At 41.8% G+C, this 15,363-nt stretch overlaps 1 protein-coding gene across 5 annotated transcripts in view; it reads right to left on the bottom strand.

Moving 5' to 3' along the window:
• gmeb1 (glucocorticoid modulatory element binding protein 1) overlaps window positions 1–15,363 on the bottom strand; it is an 86,904-nt gene that overhangs the window by 57,962 nt on the left and 13,579 nt on the right. For all 5 annotated transcript variants that reach the window (XM_061846687.1, XM_061846442.1, XM_061846600.1 and 2 more), the window contains 2 exons: window positions 12,776–12,828; window positions 12,588–12,703 (listed from right to left, as the gene is read on the bottom strand). In XM_061846687.1, coding sequence (XP_061702671.1) covers window positions 12,588–12,703; window positions 12,776–12,806 — 147 coding nt within the window. In that variant the 5' untranslated portion in view covers window positions 12,807–12,828. The remainder of the gene's footprint in view (window positions 1–12,587; window positions 12,704–12,775; window positions 12,829–15,363) is intronic.

Below are 15,363 nucleotides of genomic sequence, written 5' to 3'. Positions count from 1 at the left end.
TGGTGGAAGGGTACTGAGGATGGAGCTGCCAGCCAAAAGAGCGAGAGGAAAACCAAAGAGAAGGTTTATGAATGTGGTGAGAGAAGACATGAGGGCAGTTGGGGTTAGAGAGGAAGATATAGGAGATAGGCTAAGATGGAAAAAGATGACACGCTGTGGCGATCCCTAACGGGGCAAGCCGAAAGGAAAAGAAGAAGATACAACATCAACTGTTGGTTCTTACGCAACAGATAAGAAATAGATTTTCATTATACTGTATATACTTTTAGGATGAGTGAACTACTGAAAAGATTTATTCCCACCACAGTTCATGAATTTTTCTCGTGGCAAAAATCCAGCAAAACCTTGAAAATGGAACATACATTTTCTGTATTTGCATGCACACAGCGAGGTAAATTGTTTATCGTGACCATTAATTGTTCACTACTTTTCAGGTGCACAGTGTAGGGCAGAGATGCCAAACTAATTTTTGTCCGCGGTCACATTGCTGGTGCGGTTTCCCTCAGAGAGCTGCTTTGACCTTGAAAACAAACGTTTCATTGCCTTGCGATAGTACTTTACATGTACAGTGAAGAAAATAAGTATTAGTGGGTGTTACACGAGAGGAAGATGGACGAGATAGGCCTCGATAGAAAAAGATGACAAACTTTGGTGAGACCTAACAGTGCAAGCCAGGAGGAAAAGAAAAAGTAGTTTGGGACTTATTTGCACAACAGAACCTCCAGGGAGCACTTGAAAGGAGAGGAATTAAGATTAGCTGAAGTAAAACAGAATATATGTGCAGGAATGTGAGTGGTGGAGGCAGAAGAGTGAAGCTTCAGGGAGAAGAGATAGTGAGGATGGATGACTTCAAATACTTGGGGTCAACAATACAGAGCAATGGAGAGTAAAGAATTAAGAAACGGGTCAGAACGGGGTGGAACAGTTGGCGGAAGGTGTCTGGTGTTCTATAGGACAGAAGAGTTTCCGCTAGGATGAAGGGCAAAGTTTATAAAACAGTGGTGAAGGTGGCCATTATTTACGGATTCGAGACAGTGACACTGAAGAAACAACAGGAAGCAGAACTGGAGGTCGCAGAAATGAAGATGCTGATGTTCTCGCTTGAATTGAACAGGTTGGATAGGATTAGAAATTAGCTCATTAGAGGAACAGCCAAAGTTTGATGTTTTGGAGACAAGGATCGACAGAGCAGACTTTAATGGTTTGGACATGTTCAGAAACGAGAGAGTGAGAATGTTGGTAAAAGGGTGCTGAGGATGGAGCTGCCAGGCAAAAGACTGAGAGGAAGAGCAAAGAAAAGGTTGATGGATGTTGTGAGGGAGGATATGAGGACAGTGGGTGTTAGAGAGGAAGATGCACGAGGCTGAGATAGAAAAAGATGACACACTATGGCAACCTCCAACAGGGCAAGCCAAAAGGAAAAGAAGAAGTTTGGGACTTATTTGAACAACAGAACCTTCAGGAACACAGAGATACTGTTCTGTCTTGTATCAAAAACGGCATAGACACTGTGACTGTCAATAGACAGATTCTGGTTTTCCCCAACCAAATATCCTGGATGACTAAGGCACACTTGAGACGCTGCAACACCGCCTTCAAGTCAGGAGATAAGGCACAGTACAGCGGTGCCAGAGCTACCTTAAAGAGAGGCATCAAAGTGGCCAAGTTGGCCTATAAATACAATATTGAGGAATGCTTCACGGAAAAAAAGATGTGGGAGGGATTACGAAACATCACAAACTCCAAATGTGTGCCGGAAATGCAGACACCTCGCTGGCAGAGGAACTAAACCATTTCTTTGCCCGTTTTGAGACTGACAGAACAAATTTAGTCTCACCACCACCACCTCCTATCAGCAGCACACTGACGCTTCAGGAACATGAAGTGAGACATGTGCTTAGGACTGTAAACACCAGGAAGGCTGTTGGGTCAGATGGAGTGCTGAGAAAGGTACTGAAAGCCTGTGCGGATCAGCAGACCAGTGTTTTTACAAAAATCTTGAACAGCTCCCTGCAAAAATCAACCATTTCCTCCTGCCTGAATTCTGCAACAGTCATCCCCATCCCCAAAGTCTAAATGATTACAGGCCTGTTGCACTCACTGTGTACACTGCACACTGTGATCATGAAGTACTTTGAGAGGCTAGTTGCACATCACATCAGGGGCTCACTCCCTCCATCTCTACCTCTTTTGACCTCTACTAGTTTGCCTACAGAGGAAACTGGTTGACCAAGGATGCTCACGCAATAGCTCTCCACACTGCACTGAGCCACCTGGACTGCCAAGGGAACTACGTTAGGATGATTTTCATGTAATTTAGCTCAGCCTTTAATTCCATGATCCTAGGTATCCTGGTTGACAAACTCTCCCTCCTTGGAACATCGCCTTCCATCTGCTGCTGGATTAAAGAATTCCTCACAAACAGTCCAGCCATGTCAGACTTGGGTCACACCTCTCTTCCTCAATCACCCTCAGCACCAGGTCCCCCTAAGCTTGTGTACTGAGGTCTCTGCTATACTCGTTGTAACATATGACTGCATACGAGCCCATCCCAGCAACTCCATTATCAAGTTTGTTGATGATATCACGGTGAGTCTGCCTCCAGAGACAAGATTGGAAATCTGTCAAAGTGGTGTTCTGCAAGCAACCTCACATTGAACACCACAAAGACGAAGGAAATCATGCTGGATTTCCGGAAGTGTGGCATGGACCCAGTCCCACTGTTAATCATTCGGGAATGTGTGGAGAGGGTCCACTCCTTCAGATTTCTGGGAGTCTACAACACAGACAAACTCACCTGACTGTAAATCCCACAGCAGTGGTAAAAAAAAAAGGCCAAGCAGCGACTCCACTTTCTGAGAGTGGTCAAACGGAATAATCTGGAAGCTAAAATGCTGCTTTCTACAGAACTACCATGGACATCATCCCCACATACTGCATTACAATGTATTATGGTGGAATTACAGCAGCAGACAGGAAAGCTCTAAAAAGAGTGATCAACACTGCCCAGAAGATCACTGGCTGCTCTTTGCCCTCTTTATGGGACAACTCCCACTATCACAGCAGAGCTCCGAACATTTTAAAGGACTTTTCCCATCCTGGTACCACCTGTTTAACCTGCTGCCCTCTGCCAGGCGTTACAGGTCCCGCAAAACACAGACAAGCAGACTAAAAGACAGCTTTTTTCCGAGAGCCATCAACTCCTTGAACATCAAACCATTAATCAGTACTATAATGTAAAATTATGCAACTGCAGGTTTGTTTGCTGTTCTTGGTTTTAATAATCATGCCAAGTCCTGAACAAGGAGTAAAAGACTGTAAAATACACCTTATGCATGTATTTATTTATTTTTAAGTTCTTTAGCAATAACTGTGCCTTGATCATACACATTTTATCTGCTATCTTACCTCACACCTAAGATGTATTTATTTTTATTATATTCTATTCGCCCAAACACCTTGTCGAGAAGCGCTCATTATTTGGCTGTATCCACAGTCATATGACATTGACATTAAAGGCTTATGATTTGATTGATTTTGAATAGCAATTTAGACTCCAGGTACTTGGTGTCGAAATATTCAGGAAAAATAGAGCCTTTGCATAATTTAACAAAGAAGACAGAAAAAGTCGTATTCATTCAGGATAGCTAATCCATTTCTATTTATCAGTTTGTGGGCAAATTAAAAAAAAGAATTTCACAAATGCTCACCAGTCAGTATTTCCAACAGGAAGTATGTAAGATGAGCGCCTGGTGGCTGGGCCTACACCTATGGGGCTTGGCCAGCCACAACCCAAAACGATTACATGGGTCCCACTTCCCATGGGCTCACCACCTGTGAGAGGGGCCATAGGGGTCATGGGGATTGGGTGCGATGTGAGCTGGGTAGTGGCCAAAGGCCGGGACCTTGGCAAGCCGATCCCTGGCTATAGAAATTAGCTCTAGGGACATGGAATGTCACCTGTTTGGCAGGGAAGGAGCCGAGTTGGTGCGTGAGATTGAGAAGTTCTGACTAGATGTAGTCGAACTCGCCTCTACACACTGCTCTGTTCCACCCTGGAGTTGCCCAGGGGAAGAAACACAGAGCAGGTGTGGGTATACTTGTTGCCTGTACTTTGGGGTATACCCCAGTGGATGAGAGGGTAGCCTCCGGCCGCATTCAGGTAAGGGGACGGGTCCTGACTGTTGTTTGTGCCTGTGCACCAAACAATAGTTTCAGAATAGCCATTCTGTTTGGAGTCCTGAGAGGGAGTGCTGGAATGCCCTACCCGAAAGAGACCCCGGGGATGACCCAGGACATGCTGGAGGGACTATGTCTCTTGGCTGGCCTGGGAACACCTCAGGATCCCTCCGGAAGAGCTGGAATAAGTGGCTGGGGAAAGGGAAGTCTCCGTATTCCTCCTCAGTGACCCGACATGGAGAACCAGTAGAAAATGGATAGATGGATGGGTTCTCAAATTGATCTTGCACTTCAAACATGTTTGGGTTTTTTTTTTTGGTGTAACGTCACGACTCTTTTCGGGAATTTTCGCTGTCCGCTCAGGTTGTTCCGGGGAATTCCTCAATGTCCGATCAATTTTTGCCGATAATGAATACCTACAAATGTTTCGTTCATATCTGATTTCAGATTGAAATTAATTTTAAAAAAACTTTTTTCTATGAAAGAAATCCACAAATGTGCATGTACAGGCTGCATACCCATGGAAACAACAGAAGAAAACTTTTGTCTCCATGAGTCAACATATTCACCAAAAAATGGCTGATTCTCCAGACCATCCGCTGTACTGCATGACAGATCACCCAGGATTTATTGCCAGGTGTCTGAACACATGGGTACTTGAAGGTGCATATCTCCAATTCAGGCAACAGTATTAGCAGCGTCTGGATTTTCCACAACACAAGCAAGAGCTATTTTAAAATTGTGCTCTCTCTTTATCAACCCACCTTTTTGCCATTTACATTCAGATTATTCTATATTATTGCTCCTGCTAAAAGCAGAATTTGTTCATTCAATGCTTGTTCAAACAAAGTCCCATTCAGGAAAATTGTCACACGAGTTTATTTTCTTGTTTTTTGGTTATTGAGACATACTGCCTACAGGCAAATTGTGATATGGTGTTGGGAAATTGTAGGCAGAAATAACCACTTGCTACTTTCATTCTGGTGTGTGTCAAAGATTTGTGACATCTTTCCAAATCCAGATGGCAAAGAGTACAGAGGATTTACATGGTCTACATTCAGAATATTTTTGTGTTGTTTAAGTCTTTGTGTAAATTAAGTCTTTGATGTATAAGTTTGTATATGAAATAAAAATATACCACGGTGGTCCCAGCTCTTTTCAGGTCATTGACCAAGTCCCGTCGTATAGACCTGGGCTGATTCCTCACCTTTCTAAGGATCATTGAGACCCCATGGGGTGTTATTCTGCATGGGGCTCCACTATGATTGAGATTGACCGTCATGTTTAGCTTCTTCCATTTTTTCATGATTGCTCTAACAGTGGACTCTTTTTCATCAAGCTGCTTGGCAATTTCTTTGTAGCCCTTTCCAGCCATATGGAGTTGTACAATTTTGTCTCTGGTGTCTTTGGACAGCTTTTTGGTCTTGGGCATGTTACAAGTTTGAGTCTTACTGATTGTAAGGGGTGGACAGATGTCTTTTACGCAGCTAACGACATCACACAGGTGGATCTGATTGAGGATAATACATGGAGTGGAGGAGGACTTTTAAAGGCGGACTAACAGGTTTTTGAGGGTCAGATTTCTTGCTGATAGACAGGTGTTCAAATACTTATTTGCAGCTGTATCGCACAAATCATTGAAAAAAATCATACATTGTGATTTCTGGATTTTTCTTTTTAGATTATCTCTCTCACAGTGGACATGCACCTACGATGAAAATTTCAGACCCCTCCATAATTTCTAAGTGGGAGAACTTGCAATATTGCAGGGTGTTCAAATACTCATTTTCTTCACTCTAGGGTAGGCTACAAATGTCGGCTGAATGATGAAGCATAGTACTGAAAAACAAACCTAAATATTTGGAGTTGACATTCTTTTACTGATCCAGCCCATCTGAGAACAGAAAGCCTGGATCCGGCCCCAAAACCAAACTGAGTTTGACATGGCTGATTTCAATTTCTGCATCCGAAATATTTTCGTTTTGCAGTATTGTGAGATTTATTATTGATTTATCATATATTTGCGCGATGAAGAAACACCTTTGGCTTGCAATGAAGGAATTGGATTGCGAGCACATAAAGAGTTAAGATACATATTTGTTTGTTTCGATTTACTTATTTTTTTATTAGGTCTAGCAACAACAGAAGATGGTTTCCACCCAGTGAGGTAACCATCCATGCTTTTATTTGAAATAGACATGACTATTTTAATGGTCTTCTGACTGGACTCCCTAAAAAGAGCATTAAACGGCTGCAGCTCATTCAGAATGCTTCAGCTCAGGTTCTGACCACAACAAATATTTTAGAGCATATAACTCCAATTCTAAAGTCTTTACACTGGGTTCCAGTCATCTTTAAGATAGATTTTAAAATTCTGCTCCTGGTCTATAAATCACTAAATGGTCACTCAATAAAGTAGCGACCCCTACACTGAGATCTGAGTCATGACGAAGAACCTATTGACACCCCCCCCAAAATAGTCAGTCTGTTTCATTTAATTCATCACTGTGTCCCTTGCTCCATCATATGTATTCTTTGATGACTTCTAACACTAGCACCCTCTTCTGTGCATTTCTTCCCCTGTTGATATTTAAAGATTAAACCTGTAAAGAATCCAAAGTTGTAAAAAGAAAGAAAAACACACCAGCCAAAGACACGAGCAGAGAAAACACCAAGTGCTGTGATATTATTTATAATTTGATGGTCAACTCTGATTTTTTTCACTTTTACCGACTAGAATTTTACTAGCAGCACTCAAATGCTTCCTCGGGCAATACTGCTTCTTGTCATACAGCAAATCTGTTTCTTCTACCTTCTGCAGGATGCTCATAGTCTTCAAAGACTTTCTAACACCTGGAAAATATTCTTGTACATCCACTGCTTTACTGAATGTATCCTCCAAAAAGTAATCTATTTCCTTCTAGGACTACAGATCCTTAGTCTGGGAAACACTGTCAACAATAGAAACCACATCGGAGTCACCATCGGATTTCATCCCCATGCCCTGGCTACCATCACACCATTTTTCACCTTGTCAGCACCACTCATCAACAATACTATTCTGTTCCATAATTATTTTTATTCTAAGTTATGTTTTTTCTCTACTTCCATCGACCCACGGCTTTCGTCAGTGGGTACCACCTTCAATCAAAATCAGCTTTATTGGCCAAGTAGACAACACAAAAAGAATTTGTCTACAGCAGTTGAAGCTACCCTAGTACAACATATGGGTTGCGTACAAAGAACAAGAGAGTCAATTGACAGGGAACTTTTTTTTTCTTATAAGAACTCATAGTTGTGCAAAGTTGTGCAAGTATGCCGAGTCTTCTCGGATTTAGAGCAGTTAAGAGTGCCCATTAGAATGATCGTCCAAATTAATCCGGAGTAGACAATTCTGCAAATGGTGTCAAGGTTCAAGAAGTGTATGCAGTTTAAAGTCACAAGTCATACGATAGTCTATTGTATTTAATACTAATAGTGATTGGCCGAGCAATGTGTGACAACAATTTAACGGAAAAAATGGCATTGTGTTGCACTGGAATTGTAAGTTAGCTGTTCAAGAATTTAATACCTTAATTTCAAGAGGGACGAAACTATTGGAATGCCTCCTGGTTTTGGTTTTGCATTGATCGGTAACGCCTAACCGATGAAAGGCGTTGGTAGCTAGGATGTGTAGGTTATCAACGGATACTGCATATTCTTGTCCTAGTTCGAGTGGTGTGCAAGTCCTGAAGGGAGGGTCGGGTGGTGCCGACAATCCAAGCAGTTTTGAACGTCCATTGCAGTCCGAGTTTGTCCTTTAATTGTGGGAGCCCCAAAGCAGACTGTGATGGTGGTGGAAAGTACTGAATCCATCATCGTTGTGTAGAACTGGGTCAGCAGTTCTTGTGACAGGCCATCCTTCTTCAGAAGCTGGAAGAAGTACATCTTTTGCTGGGCTTTTTTGAGGATGGAGTTAATGTTTGTCTCCCACTTCAGGTCCTGTGATTACAACACATTACATACTTATTCCCAAGAACTTCAAGTTCTCGACGGTTGACACTAGACAGTTTGACACTGTGACAGGCAGCTGTGGTGAAGGAAAAGGATGCCTCCAGAAGTGAAGAATCATTTCTTCAGCCTTAGCTCCAAGTTGCGTTGGCCACACCAAAGCTCCAGCCTCTCTACTTCCTTTTTACATGCAGACTTGTCACCGTCTTTGATAAACCTGATGTGGTGTTATCTGTGACCTTCAGGAGTGCGACAGCCGGGTGCCTTGAGGTGGAGTGTAGAGCGAGAAGAGCAGTGGGGAGAGGACACAACCTTGGGTGCCCCAGGGCTGATGGTGCGTGTGGATGAGGTGGTGAGCCCCAACCTTAGGTGCTGTGTCCCGCCCATCGGGAAATTGTAGATCCACTGACAGATGACAGAAGAGACGCTGAGCTGGAGAACCTTGAAGGAGAGGAGTTTGGGGATGATGGTGATGAACGCAGAGCTGGAGTCCACGAACAGGATCCCTGCATAGGTTCCTATGCTGTCGAGGTGCTCAAGGATGAAGTGCAGACCCATGTTGACTGCATCTCTTGCAGACCTGTAAGCTCAGTGGAAAAACTGCAGTGGGTCCAGCTGGGTTCCTGCAACTCTTTTGACAAGACAGCAGTCTCACTCATAGTGCCCACTCCAACGGGGTTAGGCTCAGCTGTCCACCCCGAATGTTGACCACCTTGGCTTCAACAACAAGACCTGTCTGAGTATGATCCTCTTGGCTATCAGTTGCAGCAGGTCTCATTGTAGCATTGTTATGGAGACACACTATCTGTCTATGACTCTTTAAAACTGTGTGGACTCTCTCTGGACTCAAAACATTTCATGCTTCCTGAGCTTGCATACACCATATACAGTAATCTCTCATTTTTCACGGTTAACGGGGACCAGAACACCCTGAGAAATGTGAAAATCGCGAAGCAGGACCCCCCCACCCCCCGCAACCTCCCCACCCCACACACCCTCATGCATGTGTATCTGGGTACCAGAATGATTAAAATATGTAAGCTGTATTTATACTTTACATATTTTAGACTAAGTTTACTATAGTACACGTATTTACTTAAATGTTTAATCATAAAAGCTTTGTTAATGTTTCTTGCAACAGTCGGATGACTGTGGTCGGGAAATGCAGGAGAGACGCCTTTGTGGCGGGAACAATAATGATACGCAGCACCAATTTGCTGCTTGGAAGGCTTTATTAGATCCTTTTAGCGCTCAGCATCAACATGTCAGCTCTTAAAACACTACTTCTCCCTGGTTGCCCTCGCTAAACTGGTAAACTGCATTTCTATCCCTTCTCACTCTCACTGCTTCACACGCCTACGGAGTCCTGTCTCACGCTCTGTCTCGCTAGCACACACACACGCACACACACGGCGAAGGAGAGGCTCATTGATGCGTTAAGTTCACTCACCTGCAGCATTGCCACATGATGATTGTAAACATGTTCCTTGAAGTAGTACGCAAAGGTTTCCTCTTCCAAAAAAAAGGCCAGTTTCATCCATGTTAAAATCGTGTTGCCGCCATCCCTCACAGATGAGGTTTTGGAACTCTTCCTCCACATAACGCTGAGCGGCAACATGCAGAGGCACATTTCTGAGGCCGTATCATATTTTTAGTTTTTCGAACCAGCCTTTGCTGCCCAAAAAGCCTCGTCCTTGAGGGGGTGAATCACAATGCAGGGTCCGACAAGGAGAACAATACTCGGAACCCTGGACACCCTAGTAGGTACCACAGTGCCCGAGCTATTTGCTGCACAAAGTGGTTGATTCCTCCTGCTGGATCCCGAAAAGGATAAAAGCTCTTCCAAATAGGAGCCCATTCCTCCCGCTGGATACCTAAAAGAATAAACTTGCACACGAAGTCACAACCTCTTGGGTGCCCCGGAGGAAGCTATTGCTGGGGCACAACGCTGAGGTGGTATGAAAAAATGCTTTCACTTGAAAAAATTATCACAAATACTACACGAAGATACAGTATAGATGCGAGACGATCAACAGCGTGGAGGAGACAATGCGCAAAACAAGGAAATGGGTGGAACAAGGGAAGTTGCTGGGTGAGGCTTCAATGATGCAGAACTAATCAGCTCTCAGGATAAAGCCACTCCTGCTCTCATTGGTCGATGACACGCCGGGAACCAATCACGCGCCTTGTATCGACATCTTTCCGCAAGATGCCTGTCTGGCTGTGTTTTTAACCGGGTTTTTTTATTAATAAAAACCCGCTAAGCACTGAAGCCGCAAAAAGTGAGACGCGAAGTAGCAAGGGAACCCTGTACATTCCTTCCTCATGACAAACAGAGGGAAACATCTAGCATCTGTGTAGGGGAGTCTAAAAATGTGAAAACCTGTCTAAAAGATTGAACATGCTTCAATTTTTCATCCTTACATCCTAACGCAACATTACGAATACCACTAGCAAACTTACCAAAACGCTTCAGCTCCCATTCCAATGGATCATTCAAAATATACAGAGACACCCGACACAGTATTCTGTGTTGACAGAAGGGGAACTGGGATAAACTCGTCATTTTTTTTGTTATTCATTCTCTATAAATTCCAATATATGTTTTTGATGTTTAAAAACACTACCTTCATTCATGCGGGATGCATTGGAAATATGCATATATCCCAAATTGTCGCCAACAGCCAGCAGCATTTGCTCCACTTTGAAGTTGGGCTGTGGCACAATCCGTACGTCATGGTCAGAGACTTTGGTGTCTCAGGTGCTGCCATCCTTGCCACAAGGCACAGACAAACCTTACGAAAACAAGACTAAACTCTCTTTATCCACCAAACCCCACACGGCGATGATATGATATATATGTAAATATCCCTTGTACTTCCATGAAAAAAAGGAGGAAGAGGAAGACATGGAAGAGGAGAATCCTGGTGGCCAACAAGATAAACATCTCTCACATCTGAGGACTAGGGTGCAAATCCGGCCTTGCCTGTGTGGTGTTTGCATGTTCTCCCCGTTGCCCATGTGTGTTTTCTCCAAGTACTCCGATTTCACCCCACATCCCACAAACAAACATGGTATGTTGAATGAAGACACTAAAATGCCCATAGGTGTGAATGTGAATGGTTCTATGTCTATGTGTGTCCTGGCTGACGAGCATTTCAGGATATACCCCGTCTTTCACTCAGAGTTGGCGCTTGTGCAAGTGACGTCACCATTTTCACCGCGCCATATTGCCGGTCAAACAGAGCTGCTCGCCATTGTGGGAGACATTGAACCAGAAGAGAATATTTACAATAGCCGAGACCTGTTGTGCTGTTGTTTGTCACAACAGACGAGACAGATATTCAAAGAGATCATTCTATGGAATACCAGCTGAAAAGACCAGAAAATATCGATAGATTTCGGCAATTAAAAATGATGGATGTTGCCCAACCAAAATACACACACGCCTGTGTAGCGATCGCTTCATTTCAGGTAGGAATTATTCTACTAAATCTCAAATGACCAAAAAGTATTTATAATGCCAAGTTGGCTCATTTGAAAACAATGTGTATTAAAAAAAAAAAACTGTCACAGAGGTTTACGGATATTTAGTGTGGCCGCAATCGCGTCCATGGAGACGACTCCGTCCTCTTGTTTTTTTTTTTCCCCAATCACAGTTAATAAATGAGTTTGCGTAAAACTAGGGGTCATTTATCTAAATATTGGTATTTGTATTGAATACTAGGTGAAAAGATCGATGGATTCCAGCAAAGGTTAACGTGTCGCCGAACACACTTCCGTGTTCACGAGCCGTCAAAACTATGTCTATGACATAACATGTCTAAACTAAAACACTATGTGGGATTTATTCCTGATGAGAACAGATCCAGCAACAAAGTATTCGTATGCGTCCAGACTTTTATACGCTTTCAAACTTTTCTGTGTAAATTTCGACGACTTACTCATGAGGTCCATGTGTATATCTGGTCGTCCAAGACGAGCAGAAGCGAATTAACAGTCCAATTTCTTATCGGCGAAAACATCGACTTCAGCATTAAATACAGGTCCTCTATACCGAGATTATCTAATTTTTCCACGTACCTTTGTTTATTTTCACCTTCTAAATGTCTAACGGGGAAGAGACTGGGCATCATGCTGTAAGACATATTTTCGTGTCGTCTCCAACCAACTTAGCATTGAATATTGCTTTGCTAGACCGGCAATATGGCGAGGTAAACAAAAATCACCTGATTTTATGATGTAGGTGCACAAGCTCTTACCACAGTAGCAACCACAGTGAACACAGGCAGTGCGGAAAGTGAATGAATGGAGAGATAAATCATAATACATGTGTCAATATCAGATTGCTAAATATCCATGACTGTTGTGAGGGGCATCTGCAAATTGAATTTCTTGCGAAAAGGAGAAATACTAACCTTCACACATTTTACATTGATTCCCGGGCACAGAAATTTCTTCACTAGTAATGTTGCTTTTCTGTCACCGCATGTTATTGGACAGCCAATTTCAACATCACCTCCCTCAGTCTCTTCTACAACAATGAAAACATACATGTCAAACATGAAAATGTACAGGTAAACGTATGTAATTGTGACACTGTTACCTGGATGTTCTTCAGCTCCCATGCCTGACATTACTGTTTCATCAAATTCTTCTCTGTAAGAAAGCACTTTGGGTTAACATCTTAGTTTGTTACAGATGCTGTCATACCCAAACACTTGAAAGTAGAGTAAATGTATCTGTCTTGAAGACTGGATTTAAAATTAGATGAAGAAAGTTGGAGACTGATTTATTAATTTAACAAAAACATAGTAAATCAAAGAATGGCTGAAACTAGCTGTGAGGCACATGATCCCCTCAAGCCACAATCAAAAAGTTCAAATGAAGCTAATAATTCCCTCAATTTGGGGGGAAAAAATATAGCATTGCACTTCTATGTTGATTAAAACTAAAATTAGCAAGGTTATTCAAAAATTGCTGTCTACTTTTTTTAAGCACAAGTTTTTTCTACATAACTTGCCCTCCAGATAAGCATTTCCACTGATTAGTAGTGGTAAGACTTGCTAGCTGATTGTGAGACGACTCATCTACAGCTATTTGCCAACTTTTTTGTGCAGTCACAATTGAGACACGACAGTGAGAAATGTGTGCAGCTCCCAATAGGTCTGCAAATAGAAAGCTAGCATAGTAGGAATTAAGAGGATTTGTGCTGAGGTTTCTCTTAACCTTGTAATCATTGGAATCCTATTGTAAATTCTATTTTGTATATGCTGTTTTTCTGGTTTTGAAAGCTTATAACTGTTCCATCTTAGTGTATTATTTAGAAAATGTATGTCAGGGGTCACCAACCCGGTGCCCGCAGGCAGATGGGTGCCCGCGGGCGCATGGTAACCCGTGAGGACCAATTAAGGAGCCAGTGAGAACAGTTCTAAAAATAGCACATCAGAAATTAATATTATTATTATTTGTGCTTTAAATTTTGACTCTGACTTGCTTACATTAATGACGTATAAATAATATCGGATCATATATTATTTCTATTATATATATATATATATATATATATATATATATATATATATATATATATATATATATATAGTATTTATATGGTTGTAAAGTATTGAGAGTTTTGTAGTTTTGGAATTTGCCGGAATGTAGCCCTTCATACAATCAGTCCTCACGAAATAGCCCTCAGCCTCAAAAAGGTTGATGACTACTCCTGTAGGTATACAGAAAGGGAAAAGGACTCAGCCATCATTTGTGCAAGTTCTCTCATTTAAAATGATGACTGACCTGTAATCTTCAGGTATGCCTCACATGTGAGACAAAATGAAAAAAAAAAAATCCAGAAAACCATATTTTTTGAATTTTTTAATAAATTATTAGCAAATTACACTATGGTGGAAAATAATTTTGTAAACTACAAACAAGCGAGATTTATGGCTCTCACAGACCTGTAACTTCTTAAGAGGCTCATCTGTCTTCCACTCGTTACCTGTATTGATGGGACCTCTCTGAACTCTTTAACAGCATAAAATACACCCGTCCACAACCTCAAACAGCCACATTCCAAACTCCACAATGGCCAAGACGAAAGATCAAAAGGACACCAGAAACTAAATTGTAGGCCAGCACCAGTTTTAAAAGTGAGTCTGGAATTGGAAAGCATCTTGGTGTGAAGAAGTTTACTGTAGGAACAATTATTAGAAAAAGGACATACAAAGACATACAAGACCACTCATCATCTCCCTCATTCTTGGGCTGCACATAGGAGCTCACCCTGTGGGATCAAAACGATCACAAAGAATGGTGAGCGAAAATCCAAGAATCACACTAACCCACGACGGTCTTGAGGATAAACGGCTCAGAAAATTACAATTTTAGCTAGGTAAAGTACACAAAAAATTGCATTATATTTTACCCCCAGAACATATTTGACAACAGTGAGTAAAATTCATCCCCAAGCCGTTGATACTATAATATCCATCACGACGCATACATTCAACTTTGATTGCTTCTGACTTAGCGAATCAATACAAAAAGCAAAGAAAAAGAAAATCGCACTATATGGTAAAATAAGATTACCCCAACACTAATTTCTTAGATTTGTTAGTCCTTGTACTATGAGCGTGTCAGGTAAGGTGAACGGGCTATTTGTGTATTTTATATAACAAAACCTTGTCTAGAGGTTGTATGGGGAAACTGATTTCTCATATTCGTAGTAAAAGACATGCAATCACCAAAAGCATGAAAAAAGTGGGGAAAAAAAACAATTGTGAGGGGGGTCTTTGGGGGATCCCCAAGTGCTTCCAGAGACTTTTTTTAAAGAAACTAAGCAATCAGTAAAACTATGAAGATTAAAACAAGGAAAAGTAATTCTGTTCACACAGAACTATTTATTTACGCTACTCAAGTAGATATTGATGTAAAAATGTAAGATAAAAATTACATATTCCTAATTTCTTTGCTGTTTTTGTTTTGGCCCAAAATTAAGCCAGGCCCATCTCCACCTGCATCTGATCCCTGCTGCAAGCTGTAAAATGAATAGCATCTTCTGCTTCAGTAACTCTCCTTTTGGAAAACAATTGACTAAATTCACTGGTTGTTTCATTTCATTTTTCACAATTACCTAGTTTAAAGACTAATCACAAATGTGTCCACCAGGAAAATATTAAGAAGAATATTTTA

The sequence above is a fragment of the Syngnathoides biaculeatus genome, chromosome 1, assembly GCF_019802595.1.
Source record: "Syngnathoides biaculeatus isolate LvHL_M chromosome 1, ASM1980259v1, whole genome shotgun sequence".
Taxonomy (NCBI): Eukaryota; Metazoa; Chordata; class Actinopteri; order Syngnathiformes; family Syngnathidae; genus Syngnathoides; species Syngnathoides biaculeatus.
The sequence above is the reverse complement of the archived record's forward strand: the minus strand, read 5'-3'. Positions and strand labels throughout refer to the sequence as shown.